The sequence below is a fragment of the Scyliorhinus canicula genome, chromosome 5, assembly GCF_902713615.1.
Source record: "Scyliorhinus canicula chromosome 5, sScyCan1.1, whole genome shotgun sequence".
Taxonomy (NCBI): Eukaryota; Metazoa; Chordata; class Chondrichthyes; order Carcharhiniformes; family Scyliorhinidae; genus Scyliorhinus; species Scyliorhinus canicula.
In genome coordinates this window covers 123,371,767-123,394,188 of record NC_052150.1, presented here as the reverse complement: position 1 = coordinate 123,394,188, position 22,422 = coordinate 123,371,767, and the positions used below count along the sequence as shown (strand labels likewise).

Here is a 22,422-nt window from a genome sequence, read left to right as displayed (position 1 = left end):
GACCGTCTGCAGACCAGAAGATTCTAAAAATCTCCCCTTGATAGGGGACTCAGAAGCCCTTGTCCAAATCCTCCACTCAGGCCAGGCGGATAGAAACCTGGTGCAGGAAGGAGTAGACATGCTTCAGGTGGGCGTCCTTGAGGCCAAGCTAAGTGGTTCCACCCGGACTTAACCTACCCAATAGATGGACGTCGGGGAGGAGGAGTTCTTTGGAGAAGTCGGGCGTGACATTGGACAAGATGACTCGTGGCCCCCACTGGCTCCACCACCACGTGGATTCTGCCTACCGTGAGCCCCTTTTCCAGCAACAGTCGGACCACTTACTCGACCCGGAGGAATGATGCGGACATCCCGTAAGACCGCAGCCATTGTGCGTACGTACACCTCAATGGATATAGAGGGGTAGGTTTAACACTTGACCCCTAGCTGCCTGGTGAGCAGCTGGAAGGGTGTTGGGGCTGTGGGAGTGGTGTGGGACTTGGAAACCACTGCCTTGGAGGGCCCTGTCACCGGCGTTGATGGGGATGCCATCAGGACAATCACTACATCCACCCCAATTTGGTTTCAGCCTTGTCGATATGTAGAGAGGGCATGGGGCGAGATGCCAGATATACTTCCCCTCTCCCCCCCCCCCCCCCCCCCCCCCCCCCCCCCCCCCCGGAAAAGGTGAGTGAAGAGTGGGCGAATAGGAAATGGGAAATGTAAAGGGAGCAGGAGGAGGAAGGGACACAGGAGTGCGTGGCATCGTGAGTGGGCTGGTGAGTGGAACAGAAACTCCTGTACAGTTGGAGGGTGGGAGCATAGAGAGCCAAACTCTTCAGCCCAGGAGATGCCCAGCAAATGCAGTCTAATCTCCAAGTCCCGTTATCACCCAGAATAAATGGAGCCTCTCCCCTTAGTGAGAAGCAGTTGTTGGGCAGGAGTGGCCAGATAGGGTCTTCAGCCAGGTTGGGCCAGAGAAATAAAGTCACCAACTTTCTCTCCTCGTGGTGTTGCTTAAATCCATGCTCTTCTGCCTCACTCTCTTTCCGCAGGCAGTGAAGCCTCTAGTTTGCAGGCCCTAGCCTCTTTAGATTGTAATTCGCAGTCCAAACCTCTGCCTCCTCCCTTAGTATTGCATTCAGCAGGCACTTGTGAGCAATCAGGCAGTTCTAAAATCCAGTCCCAGGCCAAGCCCAGTCCCAGGGCCTCCCCTGCAGACTCGCCCACTCCATCCCTTTTCCTTTTCCTTTCCTGTTCCCTAAGCAGCAATCGCAGAAAAGGAATGGAATCAGCAGCAAGAAAACAAACTCTCAGCTACAGCAGCCTCCAGGAATCTGCAACCACCAGCAGCAACAAACAGCAAACACATCCTGCAACTGTGAAGCGCTCTTGAAGCTTTCTGGACTAATTCGTCATTTTCAGTAGCCTTCAGCTGTGAAGCTAGAGGCTGCTCACAGTCAAAGGGAGTGAAATTGACTTTAAGTATTGAAGTCACGGCAAGGCTCTGTCCTGGAAATGTTTGGTGGGACAGACGGATTGCAGCTGTGGTTGCCCCTGTTATGTGTCTCCACAATATTTGAAGATTGCTTGAAAGAGCATCAGGTCCTGAGGATGTATCGGCCTTCAAATCCATCAATTTCCACAATACCATTTCTCTACTAATATTGATCTCCTTCAGTTCCTTCCTCTCACTGAACTCAATGTTCCACAATATTTCTGGTATTTTATTTGTGTCCTTTTTTGGGAAGACAGAACCAAAGTATATTTTGTTGTTCAGCCATTTCTTTGTTCCCCATTATAAACGCCCTTCTTTCTAGCTTTAAGGGACCTACATTTATCTTCATGAATCTTATTCTCATCATAAACCAGGGAAATGTTTACAGTCAGTTATTATGTTCCCCGCAAGCTTATTCTCATACTCTATTTTCCCCATCTTAATCAATCACTTGGTCCCCCTTTGTTGAATTTTAAACTGCTCCCAATCCTCAGGTCTGATGTTTTTCTTGGCCAATTTATAGTAATAATAATAACCTTTATTGTCACAAGTAGACTTACATTAACACTGCAATGAAGTTACTGTGAAAATCCCCTAGTCGCCACACTCCAGCACCTGTTCAGGTACACAGAGGGAGAATTCAGAATGTCCAAATTACCTAACAGCACGTCTTTCGGAACTTGTGGGAAGAAACCGGTGCACCCGGAAGAAACCCACGCAGACACGGGGAGAACAAGCAGACTCCGCACATATAGTGACCCATGCCGGGAATCAAACCTTGGACCCTGGCGATGTGAAGCCACAGTGCTAACCACTATGCTACCCTGCTGCCCACGTATGCTTCTTCCTTTGATCTAATACTATCTCTAATTTACTTTGTAAGCCATGGATTGCCCACTTCCTATTTTACTTTGCACCAGACAGGAATAAACAATTGTGCAGTTCACCCATGCACTCCTTGAATGTTTCTATTGCCTACCCACTGTCACCCCTTTAAGTAACGTTTCACAATCCAACGTAACCGACTCGCGCCTCATATCATTGTAGTTTCCTTTATTTAAGGTGGTTAGTGTAAAAAAGATAAAAAAGAAGCACCTATAAATATGTTGGAATCATGAAAAAGCTATGAAAAGAAAAGAAAAACAACAATCAAAAAGGCTAAGAGGTTTGAGAAATAGTTAGAGGTGGGAAAGAAATTTGTTAATGTAGCAATACCTTTAGCAGCACCACAGCCTGCTTGGCAAACCTGTCCATCTGCACTCTTCAGTGTACTTCGAATCAATGGAAGTGTGGAGCTCCTTAATTAGTATGTTTCAGAATTTCTAGAATATGGTAAAAATGAGACTGCAGCAGGGTAGCACAGCGGGGGCAGCACGGTATCACAGTGGTTAGCACAGTTGTTTCACATCTCCAGGGTCCTAGGTTTGATTCCCGGCTTGGGTCACTGTCTGTGCGGAGCCTGCACGTTCTCCCCGTGTGTGCGGGGGTTTCCTCCGGGTGCTCCGGTTTCCTCCCTCAGTCCAAAGATGGGCAGGTTAGGTGGATTGGCCATGATAAATTGCCCTTAGTGTCCAAAAAGATTAAATGGAGTTTTAAGGTGGAGGCTTGGGCTTAAGTAGGGTGCTCTTTCCAATCACTGGTGCAGACTTGATGGGCCGAATGGCCTCCTTCTGCACTGTAAATTTTATGATTCTATGATCTGAGGAGGATGTAGAAGTACCACTATTTGTGAAAAATATTCAAGTTGTCCAGATATGTCCTGTCCACAAAAAGCAGGATAAAGCCAATCCTGCCAATTGCTGCCCCATCATCAACCCTCCATCATCAGCAAAACGATGGAAGATGTCATGAACAGTATTGTCAAGAGCACTTACTCAGCTGCCCACTGATCCTCACTTTGGGCAACGTGCGTAATGAAGTGTTGCAATAGCACATGGTTCATATGAAAGTGTTTAAAAACTGCTTCACAACCGTGCCTAATCTTGTGCTTCGAGACAACCAACACTGAACAATACTCGAGAATTTTTTCCTTTTTCATGTCGTAATGATCGTAGCATGACTACCAACCCCTGACTAAGACTCAGGCTCTGACCCGAGATATTCCTTAACTTACTCAGTCATTCAATGTGCAAACTCATTTTGGCTTGAAAAAATTCATGTGGACATACAAAATAGAGAGGATTGGGATGTGCTTTATTTTCTGGTAACTGAGCAGCATTCCATATTGTGTACCCAGTGCATATGACAATGAAAATGACCTTGTTTTGAATTCTTTCAGCTGGTTCACTGGACTTGGCTGCTTTATTACAATAGTCCTCGACCAAAAAAAATCATCTCAGTGAGACAATTGCAAGAAACAATATTGCAGGCTCATTGGGATCTCATCACTGCGCCAGTATTCATTAAAATTGTAATATATAAGCCGACTGCCAGCGATGAATGAATGGGCTGCACTTTTCACACCTTTACATTATCCTTTCAGTAAGGCTTCATGTTGCAGGGCAGGTGTGTTGTAAAAGTAAATAGAGAGAGCAGGTGCTCATTGTTAGTAATGTTTTCCTGCAATCAGTGCTCGCAGCATCGTCATAGTGATATCTACTTTACTCAATAATGCTGCAGCTACTTAGCTTAAAACTGAACTAAAGTGTTCTGGACAAAATCATCAGTGTGACTATAAGGTACCTGTCAATAAAAATAGATCTAATTGTCCAAAAGCTTTGCATTTTTAAAATCAGTATCGCTTGACATGACAACGAATGGATTTTCATTTAGCTCAGTCTGGATGTCATCTTAACGTACCTACACACCTTAGATTGCAGTCTAAAAAGTCCTCTTGTAAATGTACTAAATGGTCCAATGTGAATTAATCCAGGGGAAAATAATGTGCAAACAATAACTACCCGCTATGAATCTTAATGATTTATTCACAGCTTACAAATGCTGTTGTGGAACATTTATTGTTCTAAGATTTTTTTTAAAGAGCTCAATTCATTTTTTTTCCCAATCAAGAGGTAATTTAGCGTGGCCAATTCACCTACCCTCCACATCTTTGGGTTGTGGGGGTGAGACCCACGCAGACATGGGGAGAATGTGCAAACTCCACACAGACAGTGATCTATGTTATAAGGTATTAACAAAAATGGTGAATATACAACACAGATTTGGTGAGTGTAGTTTGTTTACTGATAAAGGGCAATTAAAAATCCATATTATTGTTGATCAGCTGGAATGAAATGCAGGGCACATTGTATTCTTCTCTTTGAAGTTAAGGTATTTTTTGAGTCATCGGTTAGCTGAGGTCTGTATAAAAGACAGACAGACAGCGCACACAGTAAGCGAGCACTTTTCCAGGAGGCTCATCCGGAGTGAGACTCATCCAGAGTGGGGGATTGAAACTTGGTAATTTGGTGCAGTGAGGTAAATCGGTGCAGAGTGTGAGGAGGTGCTTTTTAACCCTGGTAGTGACTGGTAAGTAGTCTCTCTTTTTCTTTTCATTGTCTAATTTATTTATTTTTATTTTGAAATTCTAGTTGTTTAAGTTTACCAAGGGTTTAAGACATGGCAGGAGATCCCAGACCCGTGTCATGCTCCTCGTGTGCGATGTGGGAGCTCAGGGACACGTCCACTGTCCCTGGCTCCTTCACGTGCAAGAAGTGTGTTCAGTTGCAGCTCTTGTTAGACCGCTTGACGGCTCTGGAGCTGCGGATGGACTCACTTTGGAGCATCCGCGATGCTGAGGAGGTCGTGGATAGCACGTTTAGTGAGTTGGTCACACCGCAGGTGAAGGTTACTGAGGGAGATAGAAAATGGGTGACCAAAAGAAAGAGCAAGAGTAGGAAGGCAGTGCAGGTGTCCCCTGCGGTCATCTCCCTGCAAAACAGATATACCGCTTTGGATACTGTTGAGGGAGATGGCTCACCAGGGGAAGGCAGCAGCAGCCAGGTTCATGGTACCGTGGCTGGCTCTGCTGCACAGCAGGGCAGGAAGAAAAATGACAGGGCTATAGTGATAGGGGACTCGATCGTAAGGGGAATAGACAGGCGGTTCTGTGGACGCAATCGAGACTCCAGGATGGTATGTTGCCTCCCTGGTGCAAGGGCCAAGGATGTCTCGGAGCGGCTGCAGGACATTCTGGGGGGGGGGAGGGTGAACAGCCAGCTGTCATGGTGCACATAGGCACCAACGATATAGGTAAAAAACGGGATGAGGTCCTACAAGCGGAATTCAGGGAGTTAGGAGTTAAACTAAAAAGTAGGGCCTCAAAGGTAGTAATCTCAGGATTGCTACCAGTGCCACGAGCCAGTCAGAGTAGGAATGTCAGGATAGATAGGATGAATGCGTGGCTCGAGAGATGGTGCAAGAGGGAGGGATTCAAATTCCTGGGGCATTGGGACCGGTTCTGGGGGAGGTGGGACCAGTACAAACCGGACGGTCTGCACCTGGGCAGGACTGGAACCGATGTCCTAGGGGGGGTGTTTTCTAGAGCTGTTGGGGAGGGTTTAAACTAATGTGGCAGGGGGATGGGAACCGATGCAGGAAGTTGGAAGGTAGTAAAACAGGGACAGAAGCAAAAGGAAGTAAGGGGAAAAGTGCAAGGCAGAGAAGACATAGTCAAAAATCTAAAAGGGCGACAGTACAAGGTACAGTGACTGAGGGGAGCTCAGTGAATAGGCCCAGTAATAACAAAAGGAATAAAACCGGAGATATTAAGATTCAAAACAAAGGTAAAAAAACCAACATAAGTGTACTTTACCTGAATGCTCGTAGTATTCGGAATAAAGTAAATGATTTGATGGCACAAATCATCGTAAATGACTATGATTTAGTGGCCATTACTGAAACATGGTTAAAGGATGGTCACGACTGGGAGTTAAATATCCGAGGGTATCAAACTATTCGGAAGGACAGAGTGGATGGTAAGGGAGGTGGTGTTGCTCTGTTATTTAAGGATGACATCCGGGCAATAGTAAGGGATGACATCGGTGCTATAGAGGATAAGGTTGAATCCATTTGAGTGGAAATCAGGAATAGTAAGGCAAAAAAGTCACTGATAGGAGTAGTCTATCGGCCACCAAATAGTAACGTTATGGTGGGGCAGGCAATAAACAAAGAAATAACTGATGCATGTAGAAATGGTACAGCAGTTATCATGGGGGATTTTAATCTACATGTCGATTGGTTTAACCAGGTCGGTCAAGGCAACCTTGAGGAGGAGTTTATAGAATGTATCCGCGATAGTTTCCTAGAACAGTATGTAATGGAACCTACGAGGGAACAAGCGGTCCTAGATCTTGTCCTGCGTAATGAGACAGGATTGATTCATGATCTCATAGTTAGGGATCCTCTCAGAAGGAGCGATCACAATATGGTGGAATTTAAAATACAGATGGAGGGTGAGAAAGTAAAATCAAATACTAGTGTTTTGTATCCTGAGATTCTGACCCCCGTCTCACCAGCAGGTTTAAACCCTTCTGGAAAGCAAACGATATCTTTAAAGCCACCACAACGTGATTTTTACTGGAACAGATATTTAATATGAAACTAGCGAGAGTTAGGCCAAAACACTTCTTTCTCCTGTCTGAGTCCGCAGCAGTCAAATGTGAAAGCGAAACCAAAAACAGCTCACAGAGCCATAGCTCATCTCCACCCGCAAAATGACATCACTGAAGCCCAATACGACAAAAACCTTTATAAAGGGACACTCTCATGATACCTGCACCTACTTTTTCAACAGAATTAACAAAAGAAGTAAAATAAATCCCACTGTGACCAGAAAGCATTCAATTCAACCATTTCTGAATTCTAACATCTAACGTTTGCTGCAGACCTGAACAAATAATTGTTTCACCAGCATAAATCCAGTTTGAATGGAAAACATATTCTCTTTGCCTTGTTCTCTGCCATCCTTCTAATTCTGTTGCACCGATAACGTGAATAATTTTCACTGACTTAATTGAATGTTTATAATTACTCTGCATGATAATGAAAATAGTACATTCACTGAACATCTCTGATTGTTTGATGAATTTCCCCCAACAGGTCAAGAAAGACAGAAACAAAAAGGAAGTTCTCTTCATTCGCTGGGAATCATTGTTGGCCTATCACTGGCACTGATTGTTTGCATTCTGCTTTACTTTCTTCTGAGAAGATATTTCCCCAGAAAAGGTATATTGTTATCAATTAAAATCAAAATCAATTTTGTGGTATTTGTTCCAAACTCTGTTACCCATTTGACACCTGAAAACAATGGAGGGAGTGCAGAGGAGGTTTACACGAATGTTGCCAGGGCTGGAAAAGTGTCGCTATGAGGAGAGATTGGATAAGTTGGGGTTATTTTCCTTGGAACAAAGAATGCTGAAGGTTGACTTGATTGAGGTGCACAAAATTATGAGAAGAGATCGAGTGGGCAGTGTAGAATCCAATGAAACAGATGCAGGAACTGACGGTAGGATAAAATGAACTAAAGTTTTATTTAGGTTTACGCAACACACACAACTAACAACTCCTCTCTTTGAAGGACCACACTCCTCGACCTGTACCCAGGTCAGGGTTTGTATACAGTGAGGTTCCACCTTGTTAAGGAGAAACTCCATCTCTAATTACCAGAGGAGTTCATGCTCAGAGACAATTACAGGGAACAGGATGGACCATAGTCCGTGGCCCGCGATGGAGTCATAACAGACAGGATAATATTGTTTCCCTTGGTGGAGAATTAAAGAATTGATTGAAGATAAGTGGCAGAAGGTGTAGAGGGTGCATGAGAAAGAATATTTTTACGCAGAGTGTAGCGGGAGTCTAGAATTCACTGCCTGAGGTTTTTAAAAGTTCCTGGATCTGTGTCTTAGATGCTGTAATTTACAGGGCTATGGACCAAGTGCAAGAAGGTGGGATTAGAAAGGGCACCTGGGTGTCCTTGGGCTGGCATGGACAAATTGGACCAAAAGGCCTCCATCTGTGCTGTAAAGTTTCTATGGTTGTAATGAAAATAATTATCCATATTTCCAGATTTTTTATTGTCACATTTACTTCACAATCTTCATTAAAAGGTTTTGCAATGACTTTCTTCAATTTAAAAAAAAAAGGCTTAAAGCATTTTTACATTGAAAGCTGCTGTAATGGTTTAGGGGATACATATATTGCCTGGTGTGATACTGAGGTACACAGGTCATGAAGTGGTCTGTGGCTGTAATGTCTCCGTTGATTTCACCAGGAATGAGAGTCAGGTAGGAGAAAAACAAAATCAACAAGATGAAAATAATGTCTTTCCTCCTGGAGAGTGTATGTCGGGTCAGAATAGGACAGCTTTGCGATGATACCCTCCACAGTCCATTGCTTTGCTGATATTCATTACCTGGACCCAAACATAAAGCATCGGAAATTGGGTTAGGTACTGAACAGCAACTGGTGCATTGTGTACCATACATTGACACAAGATAGCTTTTTCAAGACAGGAGGAAAGACATTATTTTAATTGTAAATGCATGCAATAAAAATGAAATGGGCAGATTCTCAAAGATTTCTTGTGCAAGGCATTGTTACTTCCATTTATAAGGCTGGTTGCAACCTATTTTTAAATTCCGTGGTTGGCAGTTGGCCATTGGCCAGTCAATTTATGGTGTAAGCAACAATTATATTTTCTGGGAGATACATTGGAGTTTGTGTGGTTAATTAGCCTGCCCACTCCTGACATGGTCCATGTAATATAAAGTGCTGGCCTTTCATTGAAGAAGTATTGCATTACAATTCACTGGTCGAGGAGGCTCCACTAATATCTCCATCCTCAATGATGGAGGATCCCAGCACAGCAGTGGAAAAGAGCAGGCTGAAGCATTCGCAATAATCTTCAACCAGAGGTGCCAAGTGGGCTTTTGGTGATGGGGATGTGCTGAGTAGATGCACTAAAGATGGCTCTCCTCCTGGAAACTCGGATATAGGCACTTTTAAAATCCAAAATAGCCCACTAAATCCAGGAAAAAAACCCTTATCCTCCTCCAATACCATGACAGTAAAAGAAACATGCCAAGCAACAACAATCTTAGGAGCTGAAGAGAAGGCAGATGCAGGATGAACCTGGAGAGAAAGACCAAGGTGATAGCAAACATGCGGGGCGTCGGGGTCCCGGCCACACCCGAATGGGATGGACCGCCAGAATGTATAGAGAGAATTCCTAATGCAGGAACTCCAAAAGCTCAAGGATGCCGTCAAACTGGAAATGATGGCGACAGTGAAAGTGGTGGTAGTGGTGGTGCTGGTCACCCTGCAAGCGGCGTTGGAAAAGACGGAATGGCGCTAGAGACACAGGAGGTGACGAACAGAGAGCTGGAGAAGGCTGCAACCGACCAGAGCGATCGGACCACCTCACTGGAGATGGAAATGACAAGGATAGTGGCAACACAAGGGACACTAAGGGGGGTTGAGGACCAAGAAAATAAATTTTTGGACTGCGGAATGAAACTGGAGCACCTGAAGGAAACCCATGCAGACATGTGGAATTTATGCCAGTCTCGCATATACCCAGACCCACTGCTGAATATGCTGCCACTCAGCAATGTGTTTTGCTGGGCTGTCTAACACAAACATGGAGATAAGTAGTTTCTGTGCTGCCATTAGCTGCAGGGCAATCACATAGTACAATCCCTTTCTCTAGTTACAGACCTAATCTAATGTATACCCTAATTATTCATTATTTGATACTGTTGGGTCTCCAATTCATCAAGTAGGTGAAAATCTGGACAAATGCTTTAAAAGCTACAGCTACTTACAAAATTCCTTCTAAATCTTTGGTTTTATTCGGGTCCTCCTTGTCAATAGGAACCCCAACTGCGTTCTGAAACACTGAAGATATGCATTGCTTAAACAGAATAATATCACCTAGCTTCAGAAAAACCATTCCATTGAAACCCAGCAATTCTTGGAGCAAAGTTTCCCCTAGGACCAAAGGTTGTGACTAGCCAAATAGAATTCTGTTGCCATAAAAATAACTTTCATTTTTATAGCATCTTTAACAAAACCAAATGTTATTTCCACAGATTACGATTAAGCGGTGATGGAAAAAATATTTGAAGGTAGGGGGAGAGGGGTGGGAATGACTGAAGGCACAGCCAGCAAGGTGATTATGAAAAGGAATTTCAGAGAATCCCTACTGTGCAGAAGGCTATTCAGCCCATTGAGTCTGCACTGACCCTCTGAAAGAGCACTCTACCTAGGCCCACTCCCCTGCCCTATCCCTGTAAACCCGCATATTGATCATGGCCAGTCCACCTCACCTGCACATGTAGAATCATAACAATTACAGTGCAGAAGGAGGCCATTCGGCCCATCAAGTCCACACTGGCTCTTCGGAAGAGCACCCTGTCCAAGCCCACACCTCCACCCTATGCCCATAACCCAGCAACCCCATCCAACCTTTTTAGATACTACGCGTAATTTAGCATGACCAATCCCACATCATTGGACTGTGGGAGGAAACCGGATCAACCTGAGGAAACCCATGCAGACACGGGGAGCATATGCAAACTACACACAGACAGTGACCCAATGAATTGAACCTGGGTCCCTGGCATGTGAGATAGCAGTGCCAGTAAAAATGGTGGGGAGATTTTGAGATAGAATTGACCTGATATTGTTGACTGATTGTGAGCCAATTTGGAGCAAGGAGAAAGATTGAAAAATAAAACTGGAGTTTGAAGAGCAGGAGCTGGCATGTCGGTCGGGGGAGGTCACAGAGAAAAGGAATGACAGGGCTGTGGAGGATTTTTAAAATTTTAAATATTGGGATTGATAACCAAAGAGGTTTGACCAGAAGTGTGATAGGACTATGTGTGATGTGGGATAGAACTTGGCTGGCAGAATCTTTTGAATAAGTTGCAGTGGATGAAACATGGAACTAGAGAGATCAGTTAGTCCAGTTTGCTAGAAAGTGAATGTAGGGAATAAAATTGCTTTTGGCAGGGATTGAGACCTGATGCGTCAGGCATCATGTATGTAAGTAGCCAAATGTCTGTTTTAGGTGGCCACCCGGGGTTGTCTGTAAAACCTTTCTGAACGTTCCGGTGTCACTTGGTCAAAGATATTAGTTGTTGAAATTAGGCCTCAGTGCAGCCATTTATAAAAGGAAGCCCAATTTGCTACCCCAATGTGTTTTTTTCATATTATAAAGCACCTACCGTGCTGTCAGGATGTCTTCAAGTGCTGTATGAGTTGTAATCGCTGTTTTGTATACAAAGACAGTATCCAATTTACACATAACAAAGTTCCAAACAGCAAACAAAATAAATAATCAGTTGATTTTCTTTTTGACATTGGTCATGGGAAGAGTGTTAGCTGTAGGAAAAGTTCCTATTAATCTTCCAATAATACCACGGTTTCCTTAATATCCACCCAAACACCCCCCAAAAAAAACACTTCCTAGCCTAGACAATATTGTGCTTGTCTTTGATTAGTGGCTTGATTGATTGATTGATATTTATTGTCACATGTAAAAAGTACACATGTCACAGTGAAATGCATTTTTCTGTGGCCAAGTGAACATACACAGTGCCTACATAATTTACAGAGTACATTGACAAATGGTACATCAACAAATAGTGATTGGTTACAATGCGGAACAAGGGCCAAAAAAAGCAAATACATGAGCAAGATCAGAATAGTGTTCTTACAGGGAACAGATTAGTCCGAGGGAGAGTCATTGAGGCGTCTAGTAGCTGTGGGGAAGAAGCTGTTCCTATGTCTGGGTGTGCGGATCTTCAAGGTGTCTCCAATCCAGCTAAACTAACAGAGAATACTGAAACAAATGTGAAAAAAATATCATTTTGTTTTCAATATTACTGAGGTATACTATGAAGCAGACTTGTGGGAGCTGTGTGTTTGTGCGTGTATATGACTAATTTAATTAAGCTGAAGTTAGGTTTCATGGTTTAAATCATAAAAAGGCTGTAAAAGCAGGGATTTGAAGTGGAGATGACTAACCTAGATTGGGTCATAAGTAAATACAACATGAGCAGAAATTTGCATGAGGAGATAGTTATAGAACTGGACTTTTAACTGTTGAATTTCAAAGAGAAATAAAATGAAATTTACAACGGACAAAGATCATAAATAAATACAGCAAAGATATTACATTTATTTTCCCAAAGGAGTGGCCATTAGTATTAAGAGCCCCACTGATGATAAATGCGAGGCTATCTAAAAACCCAGCAGGATAACTGGAACATCAGTTCTTAGTGGTGTATATTTTCAATTTGGTGCACTGTGAGAAAAGCTATGCAAACCAGTGAGGAATTGTCCAATCATTTTGTGATCAATTAATAAAGAATATTTATTTAACTCACAAGGAAACACACTACAAGAAGGACTATAATACACAACAATGGTGCCCTTAACTACACTGATGGCTGTATACACACACCATATTTCATGAAGTTACCCTTTTGTTCCCAGCTACCTATGTTTGCTGAACTCTGAGATGCCCTTTTCCTGAAACAACATCCAATATTATATAACTATATGATATAGATTCAGAAGATATCCACCATGCATTTGTGTCCACATTTGGAAAACCATCTTCAGTTTCAGCAAAGGCATAATCTTTTCCGTCCGCGTTTTGGATTTTAAACAGCCTGAATTTAGAAATAACTTGATTTCAGGGGAGATAGTTTTCTACAGTTGGGTGTGGATATCATGGTAACTGCTTCTACTGTGTCCCTTTCTCCAGTTATTATTATGGATATATCATTTTCCCTTTGATGTTACCCACCCTGTGGATCTGGATTTTCACACTTAAGTATCAATTCTCTATCTCTCCACTTTGAAGTCACCTCCCCCATACCCCGTTGTTATTCCCATTGTCACATAGTTAAGCACTTGTTTTTACCACTGGAGAGTGAAGCCCTGTGAAATACCTCCCTTATAGCAACAGTGGAGCTTTGACAAAGGGTCATCTGGACTCGAAACATTAGCTCTTTTCTCTCCCTACACATGCTGCCAGACATGCCGAGACTTTCCAGCATTTTCTCTTTGGTAGCAACAAAGGTTGCCTTGTGGTATTATTACCGGCATTTTTATAGATTAAGTATCTATACGCTTTGTTGCTTTAAAGGGGTGTTTATTTGTGAGTCTAGTTGAAATGTTTCGGAAAATTATTGTAAGACTAATTCTTAAATGTAGGGCAGATTGAACAGCCTTGTAGCGCCTGACTTTGGGGTGGCACAGTGGCTAGCACTGCTGCCTCACAGCGCCAGGGTCCCTGGTTCAATTCCGGCCTCAGGCGACTGTCTGTGTGAAGTTTGCACTTCACCCCGTGTCTGCGTGGGTTTCCTTTGGGTGCTCCAGTTTCCTTCCATAGTCCGAAGGTGTGCAAGTTTGATGGATTGACCATGTCAAATTACCCCTTCGTGTCCAAAAAGGTTAGGTGGGGTTACTGGGTTACGGAGATAGGGTTGGGGCATGGGTCTGGGTAGGCTACTCTTTTCAAGGGTCGATGCAGACTTGATGGGCCGAATGGCCTCCTTCTGCACTGTGGAGATACTATGGCCTTGGTGACATGATGAGGCCATTAAATCTCGTGAGGGGCCTCTTGCGAGATTTGCGATGCTCGGAATGTCTCGTGAGATCTGACAAGGTCTCGCAAGATTTTGTTCATTTAAATGTCAGCGCCCAATTTTCCCAGAGCCCAAGAACGAACGCCCGCACCTGGGAGACCTCGCCATGGCGTTATTTAGTACTGATCCACACAAACGTGGGCCAGGTGTAATGGCTCCTGGGGGCAATTGGAGATGCATGGGTGGTCATGGAGAGGGCAGGGTGTCACCCTGGCACTCCCACTAGCACCCGAGCACTTTGGAAGTGCCACCCTGGCACATCCAAGGTGCTTGGGTGGCATTGCCAGGCTGGAAGGGGCACTGTCAGGGTGTCTGGATGGCAGTAATGGGGTGCACGGGTGGCACTGCCAAGGACCAATGCCTGAGGGTGGCCATGCCCATGAAAGGGGCGATGAAGGGGAGGTGAACGGCGGGTATGAAGGGACCTCATAAAGATTTGCGGGTGAAGGGTTGGGGTCCTGAAAAGGGGGGTCGAAAAGAGGGGATGGGGATGCCTGAAAAGGGGAGACCCCTCAGCAACCCCTTAGTGGGGTGTCTTCACTTCAGGGGTGTGTGGGTAAGCCCATGTCTGCAGGGGGTAAGATTGACCATAAGTCAGGGGCCCTCAAGCTCACTTAGAGATCGGGGCACCCTTTCAAAACGGCGGCCCAATCTCTGAGGAGCCAGTCTCACCTGCGAGTACAGCCAATGGAAGAAGTTGGAAGAGTGAATAAGCCGGGAGGGAGGGGTCTTTAGTTATGCTGCCGGCTTTCCCAAGGCAGCGGGAGGTGTAGACAGAGTTAATGGATGGGAGGTGGGATCGCATGATGGACTTCAGTACATGTATGTTCTCCTAATATAATACAAATTGCAAATCATTGTGATAGCTTACTCCAATTTCTTTTTGGGATTTGGTAACCCTGGCAGTTACCACCTGCAACACCATGGCACCAAAGAAACCTGAAGGTGACAAATGCACATTCTCTTTGTTTCAGCATTATTTTGATAGCATATTTTAAGCTAAACCTAAAATTACCAATATAAGGACAAAAAGTAGAAAATCCTGAAAATACTCAACAGATCATGTAGCATTTCGAGAGAGAAACATATTTAACGGCTGGAATTATTTGACTGTCTCCACAAATGCTGCTTGACCTGCTGAGTATTTCTAGCATTTTCAGACATTTTATTTCAGACATCCAGCGTCAACAGTGTTTTGCTTTTGTATCAAATAAGTTTTCCCTAAAACCTTTCCTGGTGAAGGATTTTAATTGCATTTCCAAATTTTTCTTTTACAAAGGGAAAGCTGACTGAAGCAGGGAAAAATGCGATTACAATGACCTCAGATGAGTACTCAGAAATTGCTGCTGGTGTAAATCCGAAAAACAATGTTGTGTACTTCTGTTCTTAAGGCAGCATTAGGCTTATTTCCAGCATAATTGAGGGAGAATCACCGCAAATTTCACTTTTAATGCATCACAAGTAGGAACTTGGTAGTGCAGCTGTGTGAGGTTTTTGGCTGTCAGGATTGTGAAGGGAATTGCTATTTTATTGAGATTCTGCTGACAGAATCAGGGGGTTACTCTGAATACTCACCTGGCCCTAACTTAATGGAAGGGAATGAACAATGGCATGGATGTCAGGTGATGGCTATGGTTTTCTGTTTGATTCATCTCGACACACTCATTGCCTTTTGCAGGCCTAGATGCAGAACTTGGCAGTGACTGAAGAACAATGGGTGGCAATCGGGCAGAGAATCCCCGTTTGAGACTGAATCGGGACCAGCGCCATTTTTTGGATGCTCCGCTCTCTCCAAATTGGCGTCACCGAGGCCGCACTGCACGCCGTTGCGAAGGCATCAGTGCCTCGCTTTGAGGTCCTCCCCCGATGGGCTGAGCTCCCAACCGTGCGGGTCGTGTGTGGTCTGAGTTTTCGTAAACCCGGCGTGGCGTTTGTGGAATGTGTCCAGCGCCGCCACAATCTGGCGGGACCCATGCTGCTGGCCTAGGGGGGCTTTGGCGAGGGCTAGCGCGACTGGTGGAGGGTGGCAAGGGGATGTCCAGGACACTATTTGGCCAAAGAATCCGCATGCTGCTGCCTCCATGATGTATGGTGCGACCGCTGCAGGTTGTTGCCGTGCGCATGCGCGGCCATGGACCCGGCAATTCTCCAGCTGTTTATGTCGGGAATGCTGGCAATTTTATGTGACGCGGCTGCTAGCCCACCACCTGGCAGAGCACGGTATGGGGGCGCCGCCGACTTTTTCATTGTAAAACTAGACACTTCCTCCAGACATAACCTCAAAATAGGAGAATCCAACCCAATGATTCCTGAGGCTGAGAGTTAGCAGGAGACATTAATAGAACTGCGCTATTTGCTTCAGGAATTCAGACAACTTACACATAGGAGTGTCATCTGCCAATGGCTGTCAAGGTGACTTTGGTATTCAATCTTTGCTCCTTCAGCTCCTTCTAAACCTGAACAGGGACAATCCGCAGGATTAGCCAAATCCGTTGTTCATTGCTGCAGAAATTGGCAAAGAATTCATGAGTAACAAATGATCACCTTCTTTCCAACTACCAGTCACAGCAGAATGATAGGGCTGCCTAATTCATCTGGGTTGTTAACTTTTCAAGACTACAACCATTCAAGTACTTATCCAGACTTTTATCCAAAATGCAGTAGCTCACATGAACTGTCAGGGGATATTCTCCATAAATGTGCACCATTTGACCAACAGCTCTGCATCATGTAGGCCCGATGTGAAGAGGTGAAGAGCGAACTATAGGGTAAATGAAAAAGCCCTGGGGAGAATTGATGTACAGAGAGATCTGGGTGTTCAGGTCCATTGTACCCTGAAGGTGGCTGCGCAGGTCGATAGAGTGGTCAAGAAGGCATACGGCATGCTTTCCTTCATCGGAAGGGGTATTGAGTACAAGAGTTGGCAAGTCATGTTATAGTTGTATAAGACTTTGGTTCGGCCACATTTGGAATACTGCGTACAGTTCTGGTTGCCACATTACTAAAAGGATGTGGATGCTTTGGAGAAGGTGCAGAGGAGGTTCACCAGGATGTTGCCTGGTATGAAGGGTGCTAGCTATAAAGAGAGGTTGAGTAGATTAGGATTATTTTCATTAGAAAGACGGAGGTTGACGGGGGAACCTCATTGAGGTCTACAAAATCATGAGAGGGATAGACAGGGTGGATAGCAAGATGCTTTTTCCCAGAGTGGGGGACTCAATTACTAGGGATCATGAGTTAAAGGTGAGAGGGGAAAAGTTTAAGCGAGATATGCGTGCAATGTTGTTTACACAGAGGGTGGTGGGTGCCTGGAATGTATTGCCGGTAGAGGTGGTAGAGGCGGGCACGATAGTGTCATTTAAGATGTGTCTAGACAGATACATGAATGGGCAGGGAGCAGAGGGATACAGATCCTTAGAAAAAAGGCGACAATTTTAGATACAGGATCTGGATCGGCGCAGGCTTGGAGGGCCGAACGGCCTGTTCCTGTGCTGTAATTTTTCTTTGTTCTTTGTGCCGGCATTGGACTGGGGTGCGCACAGTAAGAAGTCTTACAACACCAGGTTAAAGTCCAACAGGTTTGTTTCTCATCACTAGTTTTCCGAGTGCAGCTGCGATCCGAAAGCTAGTCATTCGAAACAAACCTGTTGGACTTTAACCTGGTTTTGTAAGACTTCTTCATGTCGGCCCATTCAGCCTCCAGTATATTGATGACACATGGGATGGCATTTTCCCCAAAAATAGCAAAGTGTCAGGTTCTAACTGAAAGCCGGTGCGTTTCTGGCAGGTTTTCTATTGTTATTTTCCCACACTTCGGCAATTTTAAAAAGTCGTTTGCACTGTAATTATGAGGGGCGGGGCCTGAAGATGCCAACAAGCCCATCTTCACAAAATTTGGGATACCGTTTTACAGGGTACCCCAAACTCAAATTTAATTTAAAGACTCCTCTTCCCCCACCCCCCAATAACCATCAGACCCCCCCACCCTCATTGATTACCGGCATGACCCTCTCCCCACCTCAATGTTCACCGTCATGCTCCACACTCCTCAATATTTGCTGGCATTTGGACCTTCTGAATAGATTTCTCTTTAGGTGCCGCCCCCTCCGGCCCTGCCGCATTGGCAGTGCCAATCTGGCAATGCCAACATGGTTATGCCAACACTGCCAGGTTGGCACTGGCAGGGTGCCAGGAAAAAGTGCCACGACAGTGCCCTGTCATGTCCCTGACCACCTGGGGGCTGCAATGGCTTCCGTTTGTGGAGACCAGTAGTGATTCCTGTTGGCTTCACGTCACGCCGGCCGGTGGGAAATATGATGGTCCTGAAATATTTGGCATTTAGCCGATTTTGCACGTTCAAATGTATTTAAATCCATGGTAATCAGGTTCACACTCTAACTGGGAAAGCCTGGGGACATCACGTTCCGGGTTTATCCTGGCTCAAATTCCATTATGGGCCTCTCGCAAGTGCTTCCCGCTGTAACGGGGCCAGAAAACATTCCCACAGTCTTACCTCTCCATCATCTTTATTAAACTTGCATAACTATTGTTCAACATCCAGTTTTCAATGGATCACAATTTCCTCCAGCAAAATATTGGACAAAGCGAAGTCATGCTCGTTGATCCTTCAACAAACTCCATTCCTACATCACTGACTTTATTCCCCCTATTAGTCACTGTCTCAGGCCACACCAATATTTGAAGCGTTGAAATCCTGTTCAACTTCAAGTTGAGCTTAATTTCCCCTTTGTCACAAAGACAATCTCTTTCCATTTCCATAATTACGGTTTTTTCCCATTTATCTTAGTCCCTCTGCGACTCATCAGTGCTTTTCCCAAACTCAGCCAGTCCAATTTGTTCTGACCCATACTCTACCCCATGTGTACTTTCACTCATCAAAAATTCTGCTGCCCATGTTCTATCTCACAACACTCATTACTTCCTCACTGACTTACATTTGCGATTTATTTCTGAACGTCTAAAATGTAAAACTCCCATCCTTCCAGATTTCACTCCTCCATTATTTCATACGACTAGGTTACGTTACAAGGATTTATTTTGAACAACGAATTACTTAGATTGGGGGGGGGGGGGGGGGGGGCAGGTCGCACAGTGGTTAGCACAGTTGCTTCACAGCTCCAGGGTCGTAGGTTCGATTCCCGGCTTGGGTCACTGTCTGTGCGTAGTTTGCTCATTCTCCCCATGTCTGCGTGGGTTTCCTCCGGATGCTCTGGTTTCCTCCCACAGTCCAAAGATGTGCAGGTTAGGTGGATTGGCCATGCTAAATTGCCCTTGGTGTCTCAACTCCACTTTCCACCTTCTCCCCAAAACCCTTGATACCCTTACTGATTAGAAAATTGTCTATCTCAGCCTTGAACATACTTAATGACCCAGCATCTGCAGCTATCTGTGGTAAAGAATTCCACAGATTTTCTATCGTCTGGGAGAAGAAATTTTTCCTCCTCTCTGTCTTAAATGCGACCCCTTACTCCGTGATTATAACGTCTGGTCCTATCGGTCCCACAAGAGGAAACATCCTCTCAGCATCTAAAATTCAGAAAATGTTTCGTTCTTCACACTCCCCTGAGGGTGATTTGTTTCTTTTTCACTTTCAAGTTGGAATGTGACCTTACATTTTGAAAACGTTTTCTCTGTCTCAGCTCAAATTACAAAATTTCCAGTCAGTTGAAAGTTGAAACATCACAGGGTGAATTCTCTGCTCAAGAGATATAGTGCTGATGCCGGGACTGAATCATGACTGCTCTATGTGGAGGAAAGCGATGCTAGTCCCAGAGTGCTTCAGTTCCTGTTAATGGGCTAGCACCGGAGCCAGGTAGAACTCATGCAATTCCAATACATGCCAACCCTCATCCCAGCCATGATGATGGCAGTGGTTGCACTGGAGCACATCTATCCCATTGATGGGTCAGCTTGGGCCAAATGGGGTGGCCTGGGGGGACCCCCATACGACCCATGGCACTAAGTTCCCAGTGGACAGTGAGCAGTGTGCGCAGCCGCATGGCTGCCTTGAAGGTTGCGGCAATGGTGGTCCATGCCCGACGACCCTTAGCACACAGCTCACCTCCTAGCCACCTCACTACTCCCCAGCCCTGTCAGATGTCCTCCAGCCAGTGGCACAACTGTCAGCACACTATAGCGATTTTGGACATGATCTGTACTCTCTCCCGAATCCTTCGCAGCCACGGCCCCTGGTTCCCAACTTGAAATACCACAAGTGAACCTCGCCATCGGTAATTCCATCTGGCGGAGGCAGAGCATTGTGGAAGGCACGGTAAATGTTGTGTTGGTTAATGATATGTCAACGCCGTTTACTGTACAATTTGCATGCCCATGCTGGCATATGGTATGGAATACATTCAAGTCACTGTCAAGGGTCCGGAGCATGGCATTCTGTTTGTCGCCCAGCGCCAACCTCATTGTTTGGCTGACTCCTAATTCTCCACCCAGTCGTGTTTCCTGATTCTGGCGTTGGCCGACGGAGCATCGCGCCCTAAATATTTTCAAAAATGTGACATTTTCAGGTGGGATTCTCTTTCCTGCCAGCCCCGTTTTCCAGCGCAGTGCACCACCACCGGCAGCAGGATTCTCTGTTCCTGCAGCCGGCAAATGGAGTTTCCCATTGTGGTCTCCCCATGCAGTCAGGAAACCCATGGGCATGGGTGTGCTGCCGGCGAAATGGAGGATCCCGCCGATGTAGAATTCTGCAGGCAGATTTTCAAAATTCATGAATTTTTTGTTGCTGATATATACGAGGGAACAAACCTGGCCAACAGTGAATCCGTTGGAAATATCTCTTAAAATGTTCAATTAGCAGAGGGAAAATTCCATGAGTGGAACTGTTAAAAGGTCTCAACAGAAGCAAATAAACTGTTTGAGAATGTCAAAAGAGATATGTGATATCCTCAAAAATAGGTAACATTCACTGCAAAGAATTGTTTTTTAACCTGCTCCCCAAGTGGTTTTTGTGAGCAAATCTGACCAGTATAAATTGGGATGACTTGCAAAGTACAAATATTAAGAGCTCAGAAACAATTTACTCAGTCCCAAGGGTTCAAGCCAGTGTATGTGCTCCACAGAATTTTCCTGACACCCCTATTCATCTATTCCTCATCAACATATTCTTGTATATCATTCTTCCTCACATACCTATCTCACTTCCCTCCATTTCACCTCATCTACTCCCTTTGGTAGCAAGTTCCATATCATAATCACCCTCTGGATATAGATGTTTCTTCTGACTTTCGCATTGATTTATTTGTGACTGCCTTGTATTCATGGCTGCTAATTCTGGTCTCACCCACAAGTGGAAACATCTTCTCTGTATCTACATTATCAAACACTTTCTTAATTTTTTAAAATTTTTTTTTATAAATGTTTTTTATTCAGTTTTCATGTTTTATATTGAACAAATTACAAATTGTTAGAGAGAGAAAAAAAAACACGCAAAAATTAACATATATATATACAGGTGAGCATCTTCGTAGTAATAACTGCGGCCTCCCCCTCTTTGCCGGCATACATATTTTACATTCCCCAACATGTTTATTTGCATTTATTTAGTTTGGTTTTGGGCCTTAGCTAGCCATCAAACCCCCGTAACGAGCCCGTAGCCCCCCCCCTCCCCGCCGGCTACCTTCCCCCGACTATTCTTCCTCTTGTACGTTGGCCACAAACAGGTCCCGGAACAATTGCATGAATGGCTCCCACGTTCTGTGGAAGCCGTCGTCCTTTAACCAGACCTATCAAGTCACCCCTCAGCCTTATTTTTTAAGAAAGAAAAGTTCATCAACCTGTTCAATTCTTCATAGGTTCTCTGTTCTGGTAAGATCCTAGCCCATCTAAGTGATGGTAATAACCTCACAGAACTATGGAAGAGGGAAGTAGTACCACTCACATTTGTCATGTGGTTCTGCTGAATTCAGTTTTAAACCACAACCAAGAGTGGAGCCTGTGTTGAGGATCACCAGTAAGATTTAGCTGGACAACACAAACTGCTGAACCTTTGGAACAAAGTATAGATTTTGCTCAAAATACACCCAATGGGTGGCCTGAAATAGGTAGAAGCATCTCCCCCCCCCCCCCCCCCCCCCCCCCCACCCACATCCCTCCATTGGAACTGAATCCATTTTTAACCCTGCTGCACTTTCTGTTGGGTTCTCCATTTCAGTGTTAATTTGGGTCAGACTAATTCTCTTAGTTCTGGATAAAAGACATCAGGAAACTAATTTTCCTTTGTGTCAGGTACTTTTACTTTGGCTGTGGTGAATGTATTCACCATAATGTATGCATGATATCATAACCTGTGACCTATGACCTGGAAGTGGT

The 22,422-nt window shown here is 44.7% G+C and overlaps 1 protein-coding gene across 2 annotated transcripts in view; it reads left to right on the top strand.

The window, feature by feature from the left end:
- hepacam2 (HEPACAM family member 2) overlaps nt 1-22,422 on the top strand; it is a 168,349-nt gene that overhangs the window by 105,342 nt on the left and 40,585 nt on the right. The window contains exon 5 of one of the 2 annotated variants that reach the window (XM_038797579.1): nt 7,517-7,642. The exons of the other annotated variant lie outside the window; for it this stretch is intronic. Within the exon in view, the coding sequence (XP_038653507.1) occupies nt 7,517-7,642 (126 nt within the window). The remainder of the gene's footprint in view (nt 1-7,516; nt 7,643-22,422) is intronic. 2 annotated transcript variants of the gene reach the window in all.